The 16,869-nt window shown below is 48.3% G+C and overlaps 3 protein-coding genes across 3 annotated transcripts; 2 read left to right on the plus strand and 1 right to left on the minus strand.

The window, feature by feature from the left end:
- The first annotated feature begins 3,597 nt into the window (after positions 1–3,597).
- Positions 3,598–8,024, plus strand: TMEM220 (transmembrane protein 220). The gene is made up of 6 exons (XM_030461816.1): positions 3,598–3,727; positions 3,856–3,885; positions 4,838–4,898; positions 5,789–5,912; positions 6,710–6,769; positions 7,555–8,024. Exons 1-6 carry the CDS (start codon positions 3,656–3,658, stop codon positions 7,685–7,687), a joined length of 480 nt encoding a protein of 159 aa, XP_030317676.1. The 5' UTR covers positions 3,598–3,655; the 3' UTR covers positions 7,688–8,024.
- Positions 8,025–9,051: 1,027 nt separating this feature from the next.
- On the minus strand, positions 9,052–10,960 carry ADPRM (ADP-ribose/CDP-alcohol diphosphatase, manganese dependent). The gene is made up of 3 exons (XM_030461813.1): positions 10,307–10,960; positions 9,642–9,758; positions 9,052–9,385 (listed from the first exon to the last, which is right to left on the minus strand). The coding sequence occupies exons 1-3, from the start codon at positions 10,860–10,862 to the stop codon at positions 9,099–9,101; spliced, it is 960 nt and encodes a 319-aa protein (XP_030317673.1). The 5' UTR covers positions 10,863–10,960; the 3' UTR covers positions 9,052–9,098.
- Positions 10,902–15,699, plus strand: LOC103529210 (protein SCO1 homolog, mitochondrial). Its single transcript, XM_030461812.1, has 6 exons — positions 10,902–11,124; positions 11,230–11,320; positions 12,118–12,315; positions 12,597–12,689; positions 12,809–12,924; positions 14,739–15,699. The coding sequence occupies exons 1-6, from the start codon at positions 10,921–10,923 to the stop codon at positions 14,865–14,867; spliced, it is 831 nt and encodes a 276-aa protein (XP_030317672.1). The 5' UTR covers positions 10,902–10,920; the 3' UTR covers positions 14,868–15,699.
- The last annotated feature ends 1,170 nt before the right edge of the window (positions 15,700–16,869 follow it).

Raw genomic sequence — 16,869 nt, forward strand, 5'->3', positions numbered from 1 at the left:
AAAATTGCTATCTAATCCTGCATAGTTCTGCCTGACCTCGGAGATATCCTTCAAAAGAGCAGTAGTAGCTGTTCCTTACCCTCCAGTGTCCCCACTAACAGTCTGACCTGCTGCTGCACTGCCAGCCACTGTTCCCAACCCCTCCCCAGGAGCTCTCCCAGCTCAGCCATGCCCCAGTACCTGTCATCTCACCATGGTGACTGATGGTGCAGCTCCACAACCACCTCAAGCTCAGCGTCTCTGCACTCCAGCCCCACCTTGCTGCCCTGAGAGCACCTCCCTGCCCTCCGTGGTCACCAGTACTGACCTGGGTCAAGAAACTTGTCAGGGAGCAGCAAGGTCCAGCTGCACCCTTAGGGATAGGTGCTGGAAGGGACACAGCTGCTAACGTGGCATGGGCAAGACCCAGGGACTGCAACCAAGTACAACTGAGAGCCCAGATCACCAGCCAAATTCATGGAGTCAGTCAGCCTGAGAAGTGAACTCTATGGGTGGGGGTCAGGATCAGGCCCAGTGGAGGTAAACAGCATCAGATATAACCCAGTGATGGCCCCAGTGATGGCCAGTGAGATCCACAGTGATGACAAAGGCCAAGCTGGGAAGTCAACCGCTAAATCAAGGTCTGTGAGCAAACATGGGCAAGACCATGCCAAAGATGGTCTTTGCTACAACAGATCAGGGACCAAACTCTTGAGGCTTTTATACTTTAGGATATCTACTTGCACAAAGATCTAATTCTCCTTCAGGGACATGAGTTATGCCAGAAACATGGAAATGTTGCTATGAAGGCATGGCTTGAGTCCAACAGCCCAAATGAAAGAAAACTGTCACATCAGACCAGGTGAGCCATGGTTTTGTCTAGGTAAGCTTAGGGAATCTCCTCTAAATAGAGACCACACAGCCTGTCTGGATCACCTACTGCAGGCTGCATGACCCTCCTAATGAGGATGTTGCCTTAATGTCCATTCAAACCCTTTCAAGACACAATTTGTGACCACTGCCCCTTGGTATATCATCTGATGCAAACAAGGAAAATATGGCTCTGCCATCCCTGCAGCCACCCTACAGACAGTTACTGGATTTTGCTTCTTCTTTGCCCTGTTCTCAAAGGTCTGTTCTCTGGACTCCTGACCGTCCTGGCTGTCCTCTGCAGAACCCCAGTCCAGGTCTTCCACATCTTTCCTCACTAGACAGGACTGAAAGTTACAGATACACCAGCACCAGATCAAGGAGAGAACCCTAACTCCCCGCAGTCTGCTGGTCACGCTTATCTTCCCGGAGCCCTGGACGTACTCAGGCTCTGGCTGCCAGTGCTGGCTGGTGACTTGATCATGGGCAGTGACCCAGCGCTGGGGTCCCAGGCGATCCCTCACTCTCCTGTCATTGCGCGTATCGTGGCCACACAGCTCTGGGGTTTGGCTGACTTGAAGAGCTGCCCCACCTTCTGCTGATGGTCTCAGGTGACGCCAATCATCAGCTGATAAGGGGGCTGCACTGCCGAGAGGGATAAAAAGGGCTGCGAGAAGCACCAGTGGCATGGAGCGCGGCGAACAGGAAAGGGACACGGCAGTTAGCAAGGAAGTTAACGCAGGCAGTAAGAGCTGGCATTTAGGGCAGGCAGGTAGAGCAGGCAGTTAGCAAGGCAGAGCAGACAGCACATGAGTTAGCGCAGGCATTTAGCAAGACAGCGCAGGCAGCTAGCGAGGCAGCTAGCGCAGGCAGTTAGTGAGACAGTTACCGCAGGCAGTAAGAGCTGGCATTTAGAGCAGGCAGTTAGCGCAGGCAGGCAGTTAGCGCAGGCAGGCAGTTAGCGCAGGCAGGCAGTTAGCGCAGGCAGGCAGTTAGCGCAGGCAGGCAGTTAGCGCAGGCAGGCAGTTAGAGCAGGCATTTAGCAAGGCAGAGCAGTTAGCGCAGGCAGTTAGTGCAGGCAGTTAGCGCAGGCAGTTATGGAGGCATTTAGCACTGGCAGGTAGCGCAGGCAGTGAGCGAGGCAGTGAGCGCAGCCAGTGAGAGCAGGCATTTAGCGAGGCAGCGCAGGCAGTTAGAAAGGCGGTTAGCGCAGGCAGTTGTAGCAGGCAGTTGTAGCAGGCAGTTAGCGAGGCAGTGCAGGCAGTTTCTGAGGCAGCGCAGGCAGTGAGGCACTTAGGGAGGCAGATAGCGCAGGCAATTAGCGAGGAAGTTAGCACAGGCAGGTAGCGCAGACAGGTAGCGAGGCAGTTAGTGCAGACAGTGCAGGCAGGTAGCACAGGCAGTTAGCGCAGGCATTGAGTTAGGCATCGCAGGCAGTTATCGAGGTAGCGCAGGCAGTAAGAGCAGGCAGTTAGCGCAGCCAGTTAGTGCAGGCAATCACACAGCACCTACAGGTTGGACAAGGGATTAGACCCAGCCAGCACGGGTTCAGGAAGGGCAGGTCCCGTGTGACCAACCTGACCTCTTTTTATGATCAAGTGACCTGCCTGGTGGATGAGGGGAAGGCTGTGGATGTGGTCTACCTGTACTTCAGCAAGGCCTTTGACACCGTCTCCCACAGCATTCTCCTGAAAAAGCTCTCAGCCCACAGCTTGGATAGGCGCACTGTGCACTGGGTTAGGAACTGGCTCGATGGCCGAGCCCAGAGAGTGGTGGTGAATGGTGCTGCATCCAGTTGACAGCGGGTCACTAGTGGTGTTCTTCAGGGATCAGTGTTGTGCCCAGTTCTGTTTAATATCTTTAGAGAGTATTTAGATGAGGGGATTGAGTCCATCATCAGCAAATGTGCAGATGACATTAAGCTGGGGGGGAGTGTCGATCAGCTGGAAGGTAGGAGGGCTCTGCAGAGGGACCTGGACAGACTGTAGAGCTGGGCTGATTCCAATGGGATGAGGTTCAACAAGGCCAAGTGCTGGGTCCTGCCCAGGTGGCCAAGAAGGCCAACGGCATCCTGGCTTGTATCAGGAACAGCGTGGCCAGCAGGTCCAAGGAAGTGATTCTGCCCCTATACTCAGCGCTGGTGAGGCCACAGCTTGAGTCCTGTGTCCAGTTCTGGGCCCCTCAGTTCAGGAAGGATATTGAGGTCCTAGAGCGGGTCCAAAGGAGGGCAACTAGGCTGGTGAAGGGACTCAAGCACAAGTCCTATGAGGTGAGGATGAGGGAGCTGGGGCTGTTCATCCTGAAGAACAGGAGGGTTGGGGGAGACCTCATCACTCTCTAAAACTCCCTGAAAGGTGGTTGTAGTGAGGTGGGCGGCGGTCTCTTTTCCCACGCAACTCTCAGCAAGACAAGAGGGCATGGTCTCAAGTTTTGCCAGGGGAGGTTTAGGTTGGATATTAGAAAGAATTTCTTTACAGAGAGGGTGATCAGACATTGGAATGGGCTGCCCAGGGAAGTAGTGGATTCTCCGTCCCTGGAGATATTTAAAAAGAGACTGGATGTGGCACTCAGTGCCATGGGCTGGGAACTGCAGCGGTAGTGGAGCAAGGGTTGGACTTGATGATCTCAGAGGTCCCTTCCAACCCAGCCGATTCTATGATTCTATGTTCTTGAAAATGGGCCCTTGTCTTTCCCCTCTGAAACACCGCGACCGTACCTCCGCCAGGCTACCCGTCTCGGCAGCCCGGAGGAGAGGGAAGGCCCTGAGGGCGGTCCCGCCCCGGCGGGGCTGGAGGCGGTGTCGGCCATGGCGGGGGTGCTCTGGCGGCTCTGCAACCTCCTCATGGCCGCCTTCTTCGGGCTGGCGGCCGCTGTGCAGGTGAGGCCGGGCTGCCCGCCGCTCTCCGCTACCGACAGCTCTCTTTCTTCCAGCGGAGCGCGGCCCGGCTCGGCCCGGTCCGGCCCGGGGAGTGGCTGCGGAGTCTCATTCCCTCCTTCTCGCTTCAGGTGAACGACCCCGACGCCGGGCTGTGGACTGTGAGTACGGCCCCGATCCCCCCGCCAACACTTCGGGGGAGTTGCAGCGGGCGGGGGCCAGGGCCAGGCCCGGCCCCTTCTCCTGGGCTCCGCTTGGCCCGGGCATCCCGGCGGCCCCAGCCCCTCTCCGCTGCCCCCATTGCCCCTCTCCTGGGCCGAATCGGACCCGCGGGGGGAGCCTGATCCCTGCTTATAGATGACGAAGAAGCAGGCGTCGGGAAAACAATCTCTGCTGCTGCGAAGGTTGGAATCGACCGTGCTTCCAGGATCTTCCGCATTTCCCTCAGATTGCCCCAGCACAGCCCCGGCTCCCTCTGCAGAGCACACCAAGTGCCCGCCCTCCCCCCTGCCCGGCTCCAGGGAGCCCCTGACCCGGCGGCCACTTCCGTGGTCACTGCTGCTTACCCTGAATTCCCTCCGTGCCTTGGGCCGGGCCGAACCCCCTGGCTGCCCTTTGGAAACCCCTTCTCCGGCCAGCCCCTCCTCGGGCACACCCTCAGCCCCTGGCTCGGTGGGCGCAAGGCTTGGAGCTGAGGGCACAGCAGTGCTGGGTGTGAGGGGCTGTCCCCTGCATGTCGCTGGTGCGGGGGGAACAGCCCCTGTGAGCATGAACCCAGCTGGCAGCAAAGGGTGCTCCTGCCCCAGCGCAGGTGGAGGGGCTTGGGGGGGCAGGGAGGTGTCCTGTAGGGATCAAGATGCAGTGCAGGAGCCCTGCAGCCCGTTGCTTTAACCCGGAATGAGGGCTGGCACTCAGCTGATGGTCCAGGATTTTGGGTGGTGATGGTGAAGATGAGCACTAACAGTGCCAGGCATGCCGGGGGGGAGGGATTGGCACTTGGTGTGGCCATGGGACAAACTGCTGTGAAGGGGGGGAAGCGTTGAGGTTCATGGGCACTTCTGTCTCCTACCTTGCTCAATTTTGCTACAGAGTGGATTCATGTTTCATTAACAGGTTGTCTACTTAGTGCCAGCTGCCCTGACAATGCTGGTAGGCATTAACTCCTCAGTAACAGGTATGATATTGGTGTGCCTCTGCTCAGATTGTGGGATTTCTTTATTTATTGAATCACAGATTAAGATTAGCACACATATAAACATATACTACCTTTTGAGGGCAAAAAGCTGTGGGACCTGCCTCTACAAAAACTGGTCTGTAGTTTAGTGCCTATGGCTGGATATTCTGCAGATGGAGGTAGCAGCTCTGCAGAAATGCCTGCTGCTGAGATGGTCTTACCTTTGCATGCTGATCCCAGCACTCATAGCCTGAGGGACCCCAAGCCTAAACCTGAGGGACAACAGACTCTGAACCTGTCTCTGTTGTTGGTGTTAGCACATTAATTTACTTTATTTCCTTGTTGTAAATTTGCAGTTTTACTTATCTGTATCATAGAAGAGCAGCTAAGCTTTGCACAGTCCTTTAAAAAAAGGTGAAGATCTTGTTCAGTATCAAGTGTTGTAGCTACTCTGAAGCACACAGGCAGCAACGGGGACATTTAGAAGTCTCCGTGCAGTGGCTGTATGTCCAAGTGTGCTAAGGGGCCTAGTGCCACATCATATTTTAAGAGAAGTGGAATTTGTAATACCCCTGGGGGGCTTTTTCTATGCACCTTAAATGCTGGAGCCTGTTCTGTTTGGTGGAGCAAACAGGAAACCGTTTTCACTGATGTGCTGCTGCCAGCTTAGGGCATTCCTAGAGCAAGCCCCAGGGCCAGTATTTATTTTCAACAGCACTTTTTAGCAGGTTTCCCTGGTCATAAAGTTGCTGGTATTTACTTTCATCTTCCTGCAGAAGGTCTGTGTAAGTTTTCTGAAGGCATCTTTTTTTAGCTACTCAGTTGCTTTCTGATTTATAGGGTTTACTTCAATACTACATTCCAGTTGCTGCCAGTCTGTTTTTCCTCAGATAACGTGGTTTGGAAGAGCCTCTGTGACTTCCATCGGGCTGGCTGTATTGTTGGCACCATTGCCTTGGCTTGTTCTTTGTTTGCCTACGCTCAAGGAAACATTTTACACGAGGAGGAAGGCAGGTAAGCAGCGGGGGTGATTTTCCCCTTGCACGAATTCAGCAGGCCAGGCCATCTCCTTCGGTGGTCAGCTCGCTAAACTCTACTGGGAGTTTGCAGTGAGTGCTGTTGGTCCTCGGGCTTCACACCAAGGAGGAGGGACCAGCGATTTGTTGGACAAAAGAGCTAAAGGGAGCATGAACACTCATGATCACTTGCCTGATTGAGGCATTTAGGTTTAACTTGGGGCAGTTCTGGCTTTCAAAGACCTGGGCACAAGCACAGTCTAACAGCTTTGTGTTCTCTTGCTGGAGCTAGAGAATAGGAATGTTTAAAAACTCTTGAAGTGATACCATATGCGTGTTTGCCTGGCACGGCGGCTGAGTCCTCTGAACTGCTAGGGACTAAGGGGAGGAGAGGATTGCCCTCCCGGACATTCGATTGTTGCCTAAAGTAGGTGCTTGAACAGTTTTGAGGGGAAGCACTGGCAGCTACTGCAGCTGTTCATGGAATGGAATGGTTTGGAATACTGGGGGATGCTGCTTTGCTCTGGGTCAATGTGGGAAATGTGCTGCGGAATATAAATTGAGCAGGGAAACAGAAAGTGAAAGCAGGGATTTCTGCAGCTGTATAGCTGGGTCACGTGCATTTGTTGATTTGTGGTGGGAAGTCAAATTACTCCTTGTAAATCCCTGTAAATTATACTCTTAGTAAAATATATTCAACTTGTCCAGATAAACAGACACTAATATTTTGGAGGCAAAACCTGTGTAAGTATCTGTTTTTCTCTTTTTATTATTTTCTGATTTGTTTGATTCCAGGGAGTTGTTTGGTCTGGTGATTATTACAATATGGATGAGTCTTTGTCGCAATTCAGCCAAGTAAGTTTTGTTTCCTTTTTTTCTTTTTTTAATCCATTGATACACTGGTATGTTCACATTTAGTGACTAGCTTCTTGAATCAGTTGGTTTTGACTTTTATATTTCATGTCACTGTCTGAGCCTTCTCTGATACTTTAGTAGTCAATGATGCTACAGCCCATAGAATCTTGCAGAGGTAAAAGTCTGTGGGGGGAAAGTAAAACTACATGAAACATTTTTCCTGTTCCCCTTGCCATCATCGTCAGGGTACATTCACCTTTCTGAGTAAGAGCTCTGTGTCCCTTTTGTGGAACAGGCGAGGGAGCATTGGCCACAGCCACTAATGAACTGCAAAGCCATTTCTGCCATTGCTCACAAGTCACAGAACTTTCCAGTGAGGTTCTCCATGCTGTGTCCACTGCATGCACCAGAGCAGAGAGGTGATGCAGAAGTGGCAGAAGGCTCTGGGTTGGTGGCTGGCTGCCTCAGTGGCTCCACACTTTCCCCTTTCAGCCTCTTGAGAGACTACTGCTACAGCAGCTTTGCTAAATCCCTGTTAGCATGGATAACAATACCTTTGTGCTGGGAAAACACATCACAGATACTCTGGGTAAGCAAGGTGATTTTTTTCCTCACCTGGTCTATGTAGGCTAAGATGGCAGGAAAATTTGCCTCTCCTATGAAGGAGGCTGCTTTGATGCATCCCCTGAAGCTACACTGAGTCTTGTTCCAGCTGCAGACAGGTGTGAATGTCAAAGCAAAGCAATCTGATTTGAAGTAGCTCTGTTGCATTTGCTTCCTTATAGGAGTCCACTGAGTGGAGTTCGCTTGATGGCTGCACTCTTCATTGCCCTCTTCCCCTTTGTTTCATGGCTGTACATTTATGTGAACAAAGAGATGCGGGCATCTTGGCCAACCCACTGTAAAACGGTGATTTAATAGAGTGGGAGAAGTCTAGAATATTCTGACCTTACTTGCCTTGGCTTTTGGTTCATAATGAAAGGTTAGTATCAGTTTGGTAAGAGCCAGGAATGCCAGGCTGTTTCCAGCAGTGCAGTTTGAGATTTGGTAAAAAAAATTGAGGACAATCAAATCAGAGTGGAGAGATTTTCTATGGAAACTGTTGTTTACTGTCTTCTTTGTGTATTTTCTACGTGTTGTTGATCTAATATGTGTTCTAATGGCACATTCAAGATATCCCTGCATCCCTGGATCACTCTCCAACCACCTTGTACTTTGAGAAATCTAATGTTCTGTAACATAAGGGAAAAGTAAAGCAAACACTTCATTTCAATAAGTTTCTATATACAGCCATAAAACTTCCAGATATCTGCCTGGATTGTCCATTGACACTTACAGAAGAATTAAGTAGTCTGTATTTCTATTCTGTGCTAAAATCAATTATCAATTAGATAGATTATATCGGAAGAAATATTTTTGCTGTTATCTTGAACTGAAAATTACTGGTTTTATGGAGTAATAAATACTATTTTCCTAAATAAAATCCAATAAAAGCTTCTGTTATCTTTCTTTTCTGAGATGGGTACTAAAGACTGCTACAAGCAGACATGGTACCAGCTCTGCTTCTCACAGGATTTCTGCTCCTGGAAAGCAGAACCCACACAGCAGCCCAGCCCTGGAAAAGGAAGCTCAGGTGAACACTCTGGACATACAAGCTGGCTGGGAGAGAGGACAGGTCCAGATGTAACATGCTGTAAGTCCTTCCATGTCAGGGCTTCTTTGCTGAGTACTGGTGCAGGTTAATACAGCTGTGCTCATGTAGATCCCAGCTGGTGTATCTGCAGCATTATGTGGTGAAGCACAGATGGGTCTCCATTTTCCTTGGGTTTTTTAAGATTATTTTGGTCTTTTAAAGCAATAAGAGGACTGCATTAGGCTACAGGGTGGACTAATTCTGGCGGATATGAAACATTACCATGATGTTAAAAAAAAAATTTCAAAAGGGTGGCTGGGCAGGTACAATTCTGCATCTTTTAATTCTGACTGATTTAAAAAATGGCTTTTTGGAGGGACAATATTCATGATAAAGTTTGCATTTTTTCCAAGTAAGTAACAGTCTACCCAGGATTGGATATTTCGTAATTCTGCATTCAAGTATATTTATTTCAAACATGGTTACTGGCCTTCTGTATTTTCAATGAAGAAACTAGATCTGTTTTCTTACAGAAACATAACTTCTAAAATTCAGTATCTAAGAGAAAAATGTATGAGTTTCAGCTGTAAGAATCAGCCATTCACAGCTTTCAACGAGCAAATAAGCTGAATCTCCTTTTTTTTGCGTGTGTCAAGTACTTTGTGAAGAAAAGCAATTTGTATTTGCAGACAATTTTCAGAAATGCATAACTCTGTCTGGAACTCTGCCCCTTCCTTTTAGTATCATTTTATCTTCATAGACATAAATAGTTCCAAAGGCATTGCTTTCTGGTGGAGTTTCAATAATCCCCTCCAAAGTCAGATGATGAACTCCGTGAGAGTCTAAACAATAGCCACCATCATGCAGGTGCCCTGCAAGGAAGCAGATCACGCACTGATGGGAGTGTATGACTGAAAGGGCATCTTTGTAATTCCAGGCTAGGCAAATGCTGTCTGAAGCATCTGGATGAACTGGCAGATGACCTAAAGTTGAGAGGGAAAGAAGTAGAAGAGTTACTTTAAGTACAACCAAACTCTCCCTTTATTGCTGGAAAGTTCAGACATCTAACTGTATACAGAAAGCTCACTCAAGTGTGAGACCTGACTGCTATGCTACTTCACCGGTTACATGTGTACATCAGTAGAGCTACAAAGTTCCTACGTTTTCCTAAGCTAACATATACCGGCTACATACATTTTTTATTTTTATTTTTTTGCATATACCCCCATATCTACCTACCCATAACTATAACTTTTTCTTGGTTTTCATCACAGAACTTGAGGACTTCATTGAACCAGTCCAGCTGGGCTTGGCTAAATCCTCCATTAAATTCTACAAACTGAGGTTCTTTGAGTCCTGCAATGAAGAAGAAAGTTAGGCACAGGTGCATACACCTCTTGTGGCTCCCCTATTTGCTTGCCTTCTGTAAGTGTGCATACAGTTGGTTGTTTACTCTCACAAACTTTTTTGTTGTTGCATCTCTTGGATCAAAAATCCACTCTCTTTAGACAAAAGAGAGAAAGCTGTTTGTTAGTGTTTTGGGGGGGCTTAATCACACTGCACACACAGGATTCCCACTCCTGGGTCTCCCTCCAACCTGCGATAGAGTAGGCATCACTTGATGCTCTGCGATAGCTGCTGCTCCAACAGCTGCCTCTTGTTCTGAAACTGCAGAGCACACAGCATACCACAAACCCATCCCAGAAGCACCAGAGCAGCACAACGGGTTCAGCGCCTGCCCTGAAAGCGGCTGACTGACTCTCAGGGGACAGCAGGGAGGAAGAGGGCAGCCATGGGGCCGTGCCTCAGCCCCCGCCCAGCAGCCCCGGGAGCCGCCTCATCGCCCTGGGAAGCGGAGGTTCCGCTGCCTCCGCTCCCTGCCGCAGGGTCGGGCCGGGGGGTACCTGTGGGGCTGTTGAGGTTGTCGTTGGGGTTCTTCTCTCGCAGCAGCCGCAGGGACTCCTGGTAGCGGGGGCTGTCCGGCTCCCTGCCCAGGACGCTCAGGTCGTAGGCATCGAGCACGACGACGCGGAACTGCGCGGCCGGGCTGAAGTCATAGGCCTGGCAGTCCCCGGGCGGGAAACCGGCCATGGCCCCGGCAGGACGGCTGTTGAGGCCGCTGCGCACCAGGCGAGCCCGGCTGAAGTTATAGAACTCGTGGTTGCCCCATGTATGATGCACCGGCACCGGCAGCCGCCCCAGCACTGCCAGTACCTGCTCCAAGGCGCTCTCAGCCTCCCCGTTCCGGGCGTTGAGGCCATCGATGCTGTCACCCAGCTGCAGCACGAAGGCGAGCGGTGGCCTCTCTGCAGCCCACGATTCCACAGCGTCCTGTAGTAGCTTGAGACTCTGCCGGTAATACCGCCGCCGGTACCCGCCGAAGTTGTAGCCGTCCTCCGCGTCGGCATACTGGATGTCCGCGATGACACCGAAGGCGAAGAGCGGCGGCACCGCCTCCATGGCGGCCACTCCCGGGAGATGGGGCGGAAGGGGCGGGCCCGGCAGAAGAGGCGGAAAGATGGCGGCGCCGCTGGCGCTGCGCTCCCGGCTGGCGGTGCTGTGCTGGCGGCTGCCGGGCGCGGGCGGTGCTCGGCCCCTCACCGGCCGCCCTCCGGGAATAAGGGGCTGGGCGGTGCCCCCAGCGCCCCGCAGCCGCCCGCTGTCCCGCCCGTCGTCCCGCCTGACGCCGGGCAGCGGTCCACGGACGGGTGCGCAGAGGAGGGTGAGTGGGTGCGGGAGGGAGCGGGAGAGCCGCGTCCCTGCTCAGCGGGGCAGCGGGAAGGGCCGAGCCGCCCCTTTTCCTCTCTAAAGAGCCTCTCCTCAGCAGCTGGTGACGTGGCGGTCGCTGGCGGCCACCTTCGTGCTGTGCGGGGGCCTTTTGGCCGCCATGAAGATCGTGAAGCGGCGGAAGGAGGAGGGTGAGTGCGCGGGGGGGGGACTGGGCCCCTCCCGGCTCTGGGGCTGCACGGTGCTGGCGGGAGGGAGGAGCCGCCGGACCGCTGGGTTGTGGTGATTTACTGGGTTTACTTAGATGTATTTTAACCACTTCGGCGTCCCATAACACGCGTCGTGTTGTAAGTGTATATAAATACCACCGAAATTTTTCAAAAATGAGACTTCCCCTCCCCAGTTCCATGTGAAGCGTTAAATTCGTAAATCTGCTTTTGCTCTTGAAGTAGTTGCATTTGGTGCTCGCCGCTGCCAGACACGAGGGTTCCTGTGCAGGCTGTATGTGCCTTTCCCTGCCCATCGGGAACTGCCCTCTGGTTTGATTTTTTCTTTTTTAATGCTGAAAATCGAGGATATTACAGCTTTTAGGGTATGTTCCGTTTGCAAAGGATGCTGATTTTTCTGTTTAACCCCAAGCCACCTACCTTTCTTGCTCACTTTCTTTCTTTCTTGCTCACTTGCTTGCTTGCTTTCCTTCTTGCTTTCTTTTGCCTTCTTCCTTGCTTTCTTTTGCCTTCTTCCTTGCTTTCTTTTGCCTTCTTCCTTGCTTTCTTTTGCCTTCTTCTTTGCTTTCTTTTGTCTCCTTCCTTTAGTAGAAATACAATCAGATGATAATGAAAGAGATCACGTGCGTAGATCTTGGCATTTGAGCACCCTGGGCTGTGACTCTGCAAGGTTACCTGGCTCTGGACTGCTCCTGTGGCTCACCTGGGAAGCAGTATGGATTGTCGCACGGATGTGTTTGATCCCATTTTGTTTTTTCTAGAGCTGGAGAAAGAACGAAACAGAGGCATTGGGAAACCACTCCTAGGAGGGCCATTCTCACTCGTCAGCCATGAGGGACAGCCAAAGACCAGCAAGGACTACATTGGCCAGTGGGTGCTGATCTACTTCGGCTTCACACACTGCCCTGACATCTGTCCTGATGAACTTGAGAAAATGATTCAAGTGGTAGATGAAATTGGTATGGGAATTTACTGAGTTAGTTGTCCTTTTTATGGGGGGGTCCAGGTGGAACATATCACAAATGGTAATAATTTGTGATACTTTTTTTAAAAAAAGCACGAGCATAGGATACTTGATTTTATGGCAGTTGTTTCATTCACATATTACATAAATTAAGCTGTACAAAGTAGCCGTTTTGCATCATTTAGGGTGGCTTTGAATTGATAGCAGTAGCTTGGCCATGAACTTGTTTGAAGGGAGGTGAAAAATGACTCCTTAATGACTTTATTATTGTCACAGATAGAATTCCATCTTTGCCTAATCTGACCCCACTCTTCATCACCATTGATCCTGAAAGAGACAATGAAGAAGCCATTGCCAAATATGTTAAAGGTATTGCTGTTTTTTTTTTATTTCCTCAGTGTCTTACAGCATGTAATATAGAGCACTGAAAATGAAGCTCTAATGGGATTCTATTGACTAAAATGTCTAAATGCCTTCCTTTTGTCTAGAATTTTCTCCTAAACTGATTGGATTGACTGGTACCAAGGCACAGATTAACCAAGTGGCCAAAGCTTACCGTGTGTATTACAGTGAAGGTCCCAAAGATCAGGACAATGACTACATAGTAAGTAAATACAGGGCCTTTGCCTAGTGAAAGACTTCGAATAAGAGCAGAAAAACACATTTTAAAATCAGAACACAGCTGTTGCAATCTGTGATGAAGTCCTACATAAAAGAGCCCTGTTGCACTGATGTGTTAAGATGTGTTTTAGATATCTCATTTGGAGTCAAGGTGCTGTCTTACAAGCTCAAAACCTTACTGAAACTTATTCTAAAAATGTACAATCCCAGTCCTACATACAGAATAGCATATAGCAAGCCTGGCAGTAATGGGAACTTTTTTCTGTAAAGTTTGTGTAATGGCTGTTTTCCTATGTGAAAGTGGAACTGGGCAATTAGGGCAGTAGGAAGAAGGGAAAATGAGAGTTGGAGGTGAGTAACAGCTCATTTCCTGCCAAACTGACACCAGGGAGTGGGGTTTTCCTGGCAACAGACATGGATGATGCAAAGTCTGCCTGCAGATACTGTGGAGGTTTTCCTTCTGTGTCAGACCTGGGAGAGCATGTTAATGCTAAGTAAAATGGGAATAAGATCCATAAAGTAATGGCGTGAAGGGGGAAAATTACCTTTAAGTGAGGCTGGACTGAGTAGTCAAAATATCACCCTCTGGAAATGAATAAGGCAGCTTATAGGGCTCAGAGCTGCTGCCAAAGCCTTCCTGACTTGCCACATCCTGAACAGATTGGAAGAGTAAAGAAAGTACAAGTGAAGATACACGTTATGTGATACGGTTTTTTTTTTTTATTTATTACAAAAACTAAGGCTATGAGTGAAAACTAGAAAAAGGTTCAAAAGAAAGGTAATGTAATGATTATTGTCAGAACTGGAGAACTAGAATGAAAGAACTGGAATCCCTCACTTCAGATGGAAATGGTAGAAACTTGTTGGAGTCCACTGAGCTAGTTGAAGGATCTAAATTGTGATTCAAATTCCTTAAAAAAAAGTCTACTTGAACTTGATTTTGTGATCTTATCTCAAACATTTGAAATTTTATTAAAGGTTTCCTTCAAATATTTTAATTTAACATTGAGAAACATTCATTCAGTAACAGAAATCCCATGAAGTTTAATCCTTATAGCTTGTGGTACTGAAGTGTGAGTTCTTACTTCAAACGGTTGTACCCTCAGTGCATAAATACATTTCAGTTCCTTTTCCCCAGTGTCAGTGGCATGATGTACTCACTGGAGTGATTTATGGCCTCCGTTTTAAGTATTTTATAAAAAATTTAGAGCGGAGTTAATTTTTATGAAAGTCAAATTGCAATACTTAAAACGTTCAAGTTGCTGTTCCTTTGAACATTTTTAAAGTTATTTCTATTCGGACACCAGAGGGAGCCCCCTCCCAGCACACACATTTCCCTCCACACCCTCTCCTCCAGCTGCAACTCCTCTCCTGTGCTCCTGGTTACATTTTTGGTGCTGGCAGTGACCTTGCTTCAGTGAAATATCTGTCTATGCTGGATTTACATCATAGTAGCAGCAAGAATACCTTGAATACCTTGTGGGGCCATGGAGCACCATGGGGAGGGAGGCTGGGAAAACTGGAGACCCAGCCTTTTCTGTGCAGCAGCTTAGGGAAGACCTGCCTGCTTAAAGTAATCCTTCACATGTGCTGAGAATGCAACTAATTTTCTCCATTTATTTTCTTGGGTAAAACCAGGGGAGGTTGCTGAGGTGATACTGAGGCTTTCCTTATCTTGCTTGTTGGTGAGGAGTCTTTCCAGAGAGCTGGAGCAAAGACTGAGCAGGATGCTGTTGCTGCTGACTTTGACAGATGTGTGGGATCTTTTATATTAAGCTGTGATGTGCTCTCTTGCAGGTGGATCACACAATTATAATGTACCTCCTTGGGCCAGATGGTAACTTTGTGGACTATTATGGCCAGAACAAGAGGAGCACTGAGATTTCTGCTTCTATTGCTGCACACATGAGAAAATACAGATCCTAAACCACAAGGTCTTCAAAGACTGATATGAACATCACCTAGAGGTTTGGCTGTAATTGGGCACTGGAGTTACAGCAGAAACATACAAGTGTAACATCCTGTCATCACATGCTTTTATTCCAAATAAGAAAGGCAGAAATACTTCTGCTAAATACCATTGTCAGAAATCTCTATAGCGTCCTCCCCATGGATATTATTTACAGAAAGATCTAGACTACTGAATAAAATCTGAGACTTTTCTGGAACATTGTTGGTAGTGAAAAATGGAAGACTCTTCATTTGGGAGGAACATATGAGTTTCTGGCAAAATAAATGGTCTCTCTTGGCATGACATCAGCAAAAGATGGTCTCTGCAGGAGGATGAGTACTTGGTGAAAAGCCATGTGGGGCATGGCATTCTTGGAGGATTCCTGCCCTCTTTTTTTTTTCTGCACTGTCTGGCCTTCTGGGAGAGGCATTTCTACAGTATCATAAGCAGGACAGCCTTAAGAACACTTCTTTATTAAGTTTAAGAAGGTGAAGAGCACTGAAGCAACTTCCATGCATGGGACCAGCCCTGTAGTGTGTGTGATCTCTTATTCATCTGAATGCAGGGATGAAATGTTTTTTTCTTGGTCATTTTCCAGGTGAACACTATTAATTTACAAGGAAATCAACAATGGGTTGCAAGTAGATTTTTTTTTCTTGTCTAAATGATTTTATGCATAGTTGGCCTGATTGTTGTATGCTAAGTAGTGAAGTGGGGAGGATAGGGGGGGGTCTGTCCATGCATAGGGCTGTCAGATACATTTAATGCAGTGCAGCATTTGAAAATAAAGATTGTTTTTTATAGGCAGTCTGTTGTGGTTTTTTATTCTGTTGGTTAGGTTTGACTAGAGTATCATCAGAACTTTGTATACTGGTCAAACTTCGTATTTTTCGTCTGTCTAATCTCTTTTTAAAAAGTGCTCTTGATCTCTGGTACTGCAAACCATAAGCTGAATGTGCTTTTTTAAGGTAGCTGGGTCATAGAGAATGGCCCACAGGAGGAGAACCAGGAAACTTCTTGGTACAACTCGCAGTGTTTCAAACTGAAAATGAGTGTTGCTGCTGGTAGCACTGGTGTTCTTAGGAGTGTGGGGTTGGAAGAGAAAGTTCCTGTCTGAGAAAAGGTGCAATGTCTATGCACCTATGTCTGTTTCCATCTTTCCAAAATCATGAAAAAGAGTAAACTTAACCTGTTCAGAGTAGTTGTAAAACTTAAGTAGTGCAGTCTGCACCAGCTGCCCTGTGTTACGGTGACCTCCAGAGGGTATCGGAAAGATTGCAGTGATAGAGTATAATGAAGACTGCATTCCTGTCAAGGAGGAAAGATTCCTGAAGTTGCAAGTTGTTTTTTGTTTGGTTGTTTTTTATATCTTCTTAAATACTGGATAGTTTAAAGAAGAGGGTTTTTTTTTTCTATTTTAATGGATCAGCAAGAATTTCTTTGTGCCAGTTCACAGCGGGAGTTTAATATCTTACTAGAAGTAAACCAAGAAGCTGAAATTAGTTTATTTTCCAACCCAACGTCCACCCAACAAAGGCAACATGCTCCTCATATGCTGTGCACATGGCCTCTGGAGGAGATGAACTAATGAATGATAATTAATCCACACAGATGAAGTTGGCTGTTTTATGAGTGTTTTCACCACCAGCATGGGCATAGCCAGACACTGAAGAATTTCAGAGAATGTGGCTTTAAATGTTTGTAAAACCCAATCTTACATTTGCAGTCCAGATCTTGGAATAATTCAAATGAGAAGGAACCTCCAGAGGTCTGTATACCAACCTGCTGCACAAAGCAGAGGTAGCTTTTTGGGTCGGACCAGGTTGTTCAAGGTTTTAAAAAGTCAGGGCTTGAGAACCTTGATGGATGTAGGTTGTACAACCTCTCTAGATGGGTAAAAAACTGAGTTTCCCACTAGGGGAAATTATTTTCTTTACATCCAGTCTTAACTTCTCATTTCAGACAATATTTTTACTC

This window comes from Calypte anna, chromosome 18, assembly GCF_003957555.1.
Source record: "Calypte anna isolate BGI_N300 chromosome 18, bCalAnn1_v1.p, whole genome shotgun sequence".
Classification (NCBI taxonomy): Eukaryota; Metazoa; Chordata; class Aves; order Apodiformes; family Trochilidae; genus Calypte; species Calypte anna.

Bases quoted from the DNA above. Each gene is read 5' to 3' on its own strand.
- TMEM220 (XM_030461816.1), top strand. From the start codon at position 3,656: ATGGCGGGGGTGCTCTGGCGGCTCTGCAACCTCCTCATGGCCGCCTTC. The intron at 4,899-5,788 runs GTATGATATTGG...GTTTTTCCTCAG, and splicing joins CATTAACTCCTCAGTAACAG to ATAACGTGGTTTGGAAGAGC. The intron at 6,770-7,554 runs GTAAGTTTTGTT...GCTTCCTTATAG, and splicing joins CTTTGTCGCAATTCAGCCAA to GAGTCCACTGAGTGGAGTTC.
- ADPRM (XM_030461813.1), bottom strand. From the start codon at position 10,862: ATGGAGGCGGTGCCGCCGCTCTTCGCCTTCGGTGTCATCGCGGACATC. The intron at 9,759-10,306 runs GTACCCCCCGGC...TCTTCATTGCAG, and splicing joins CAACCTCAACAGCCCCACAG to GACTCAAAGAACCTCAGTTT. The intron at 9,386-9,641 runs GTAGGTAGATAT...TCTCAACTTTAG, and splicing joins AGAAAAAGTTATAGTTATGG to GTCATCTGCCAGTTCATCCA.
- LOC103529210 (XM_030461812.1), top strand. From the start codon at position 10,921: ATGGCGGCGCCGCTGGCGCTGCGCTCCCGGCTGGCGGTGCTGTGCTGG. The intron at 11,321-12,117 runs GTGAGTGCGCGG...TGTTTTTTCTAG, and splicing joins GAAGCGGCGGAAGGAGGAGG to AGCTGGAGAAAGAACGAAAC. The intron at 12,925-14,738 runs GTAAGTAAATAC...GCTCTCTTGCAG, and splicing joins ATCAGGACAATGACTACATA to GTGGATCACACAATTATAAT.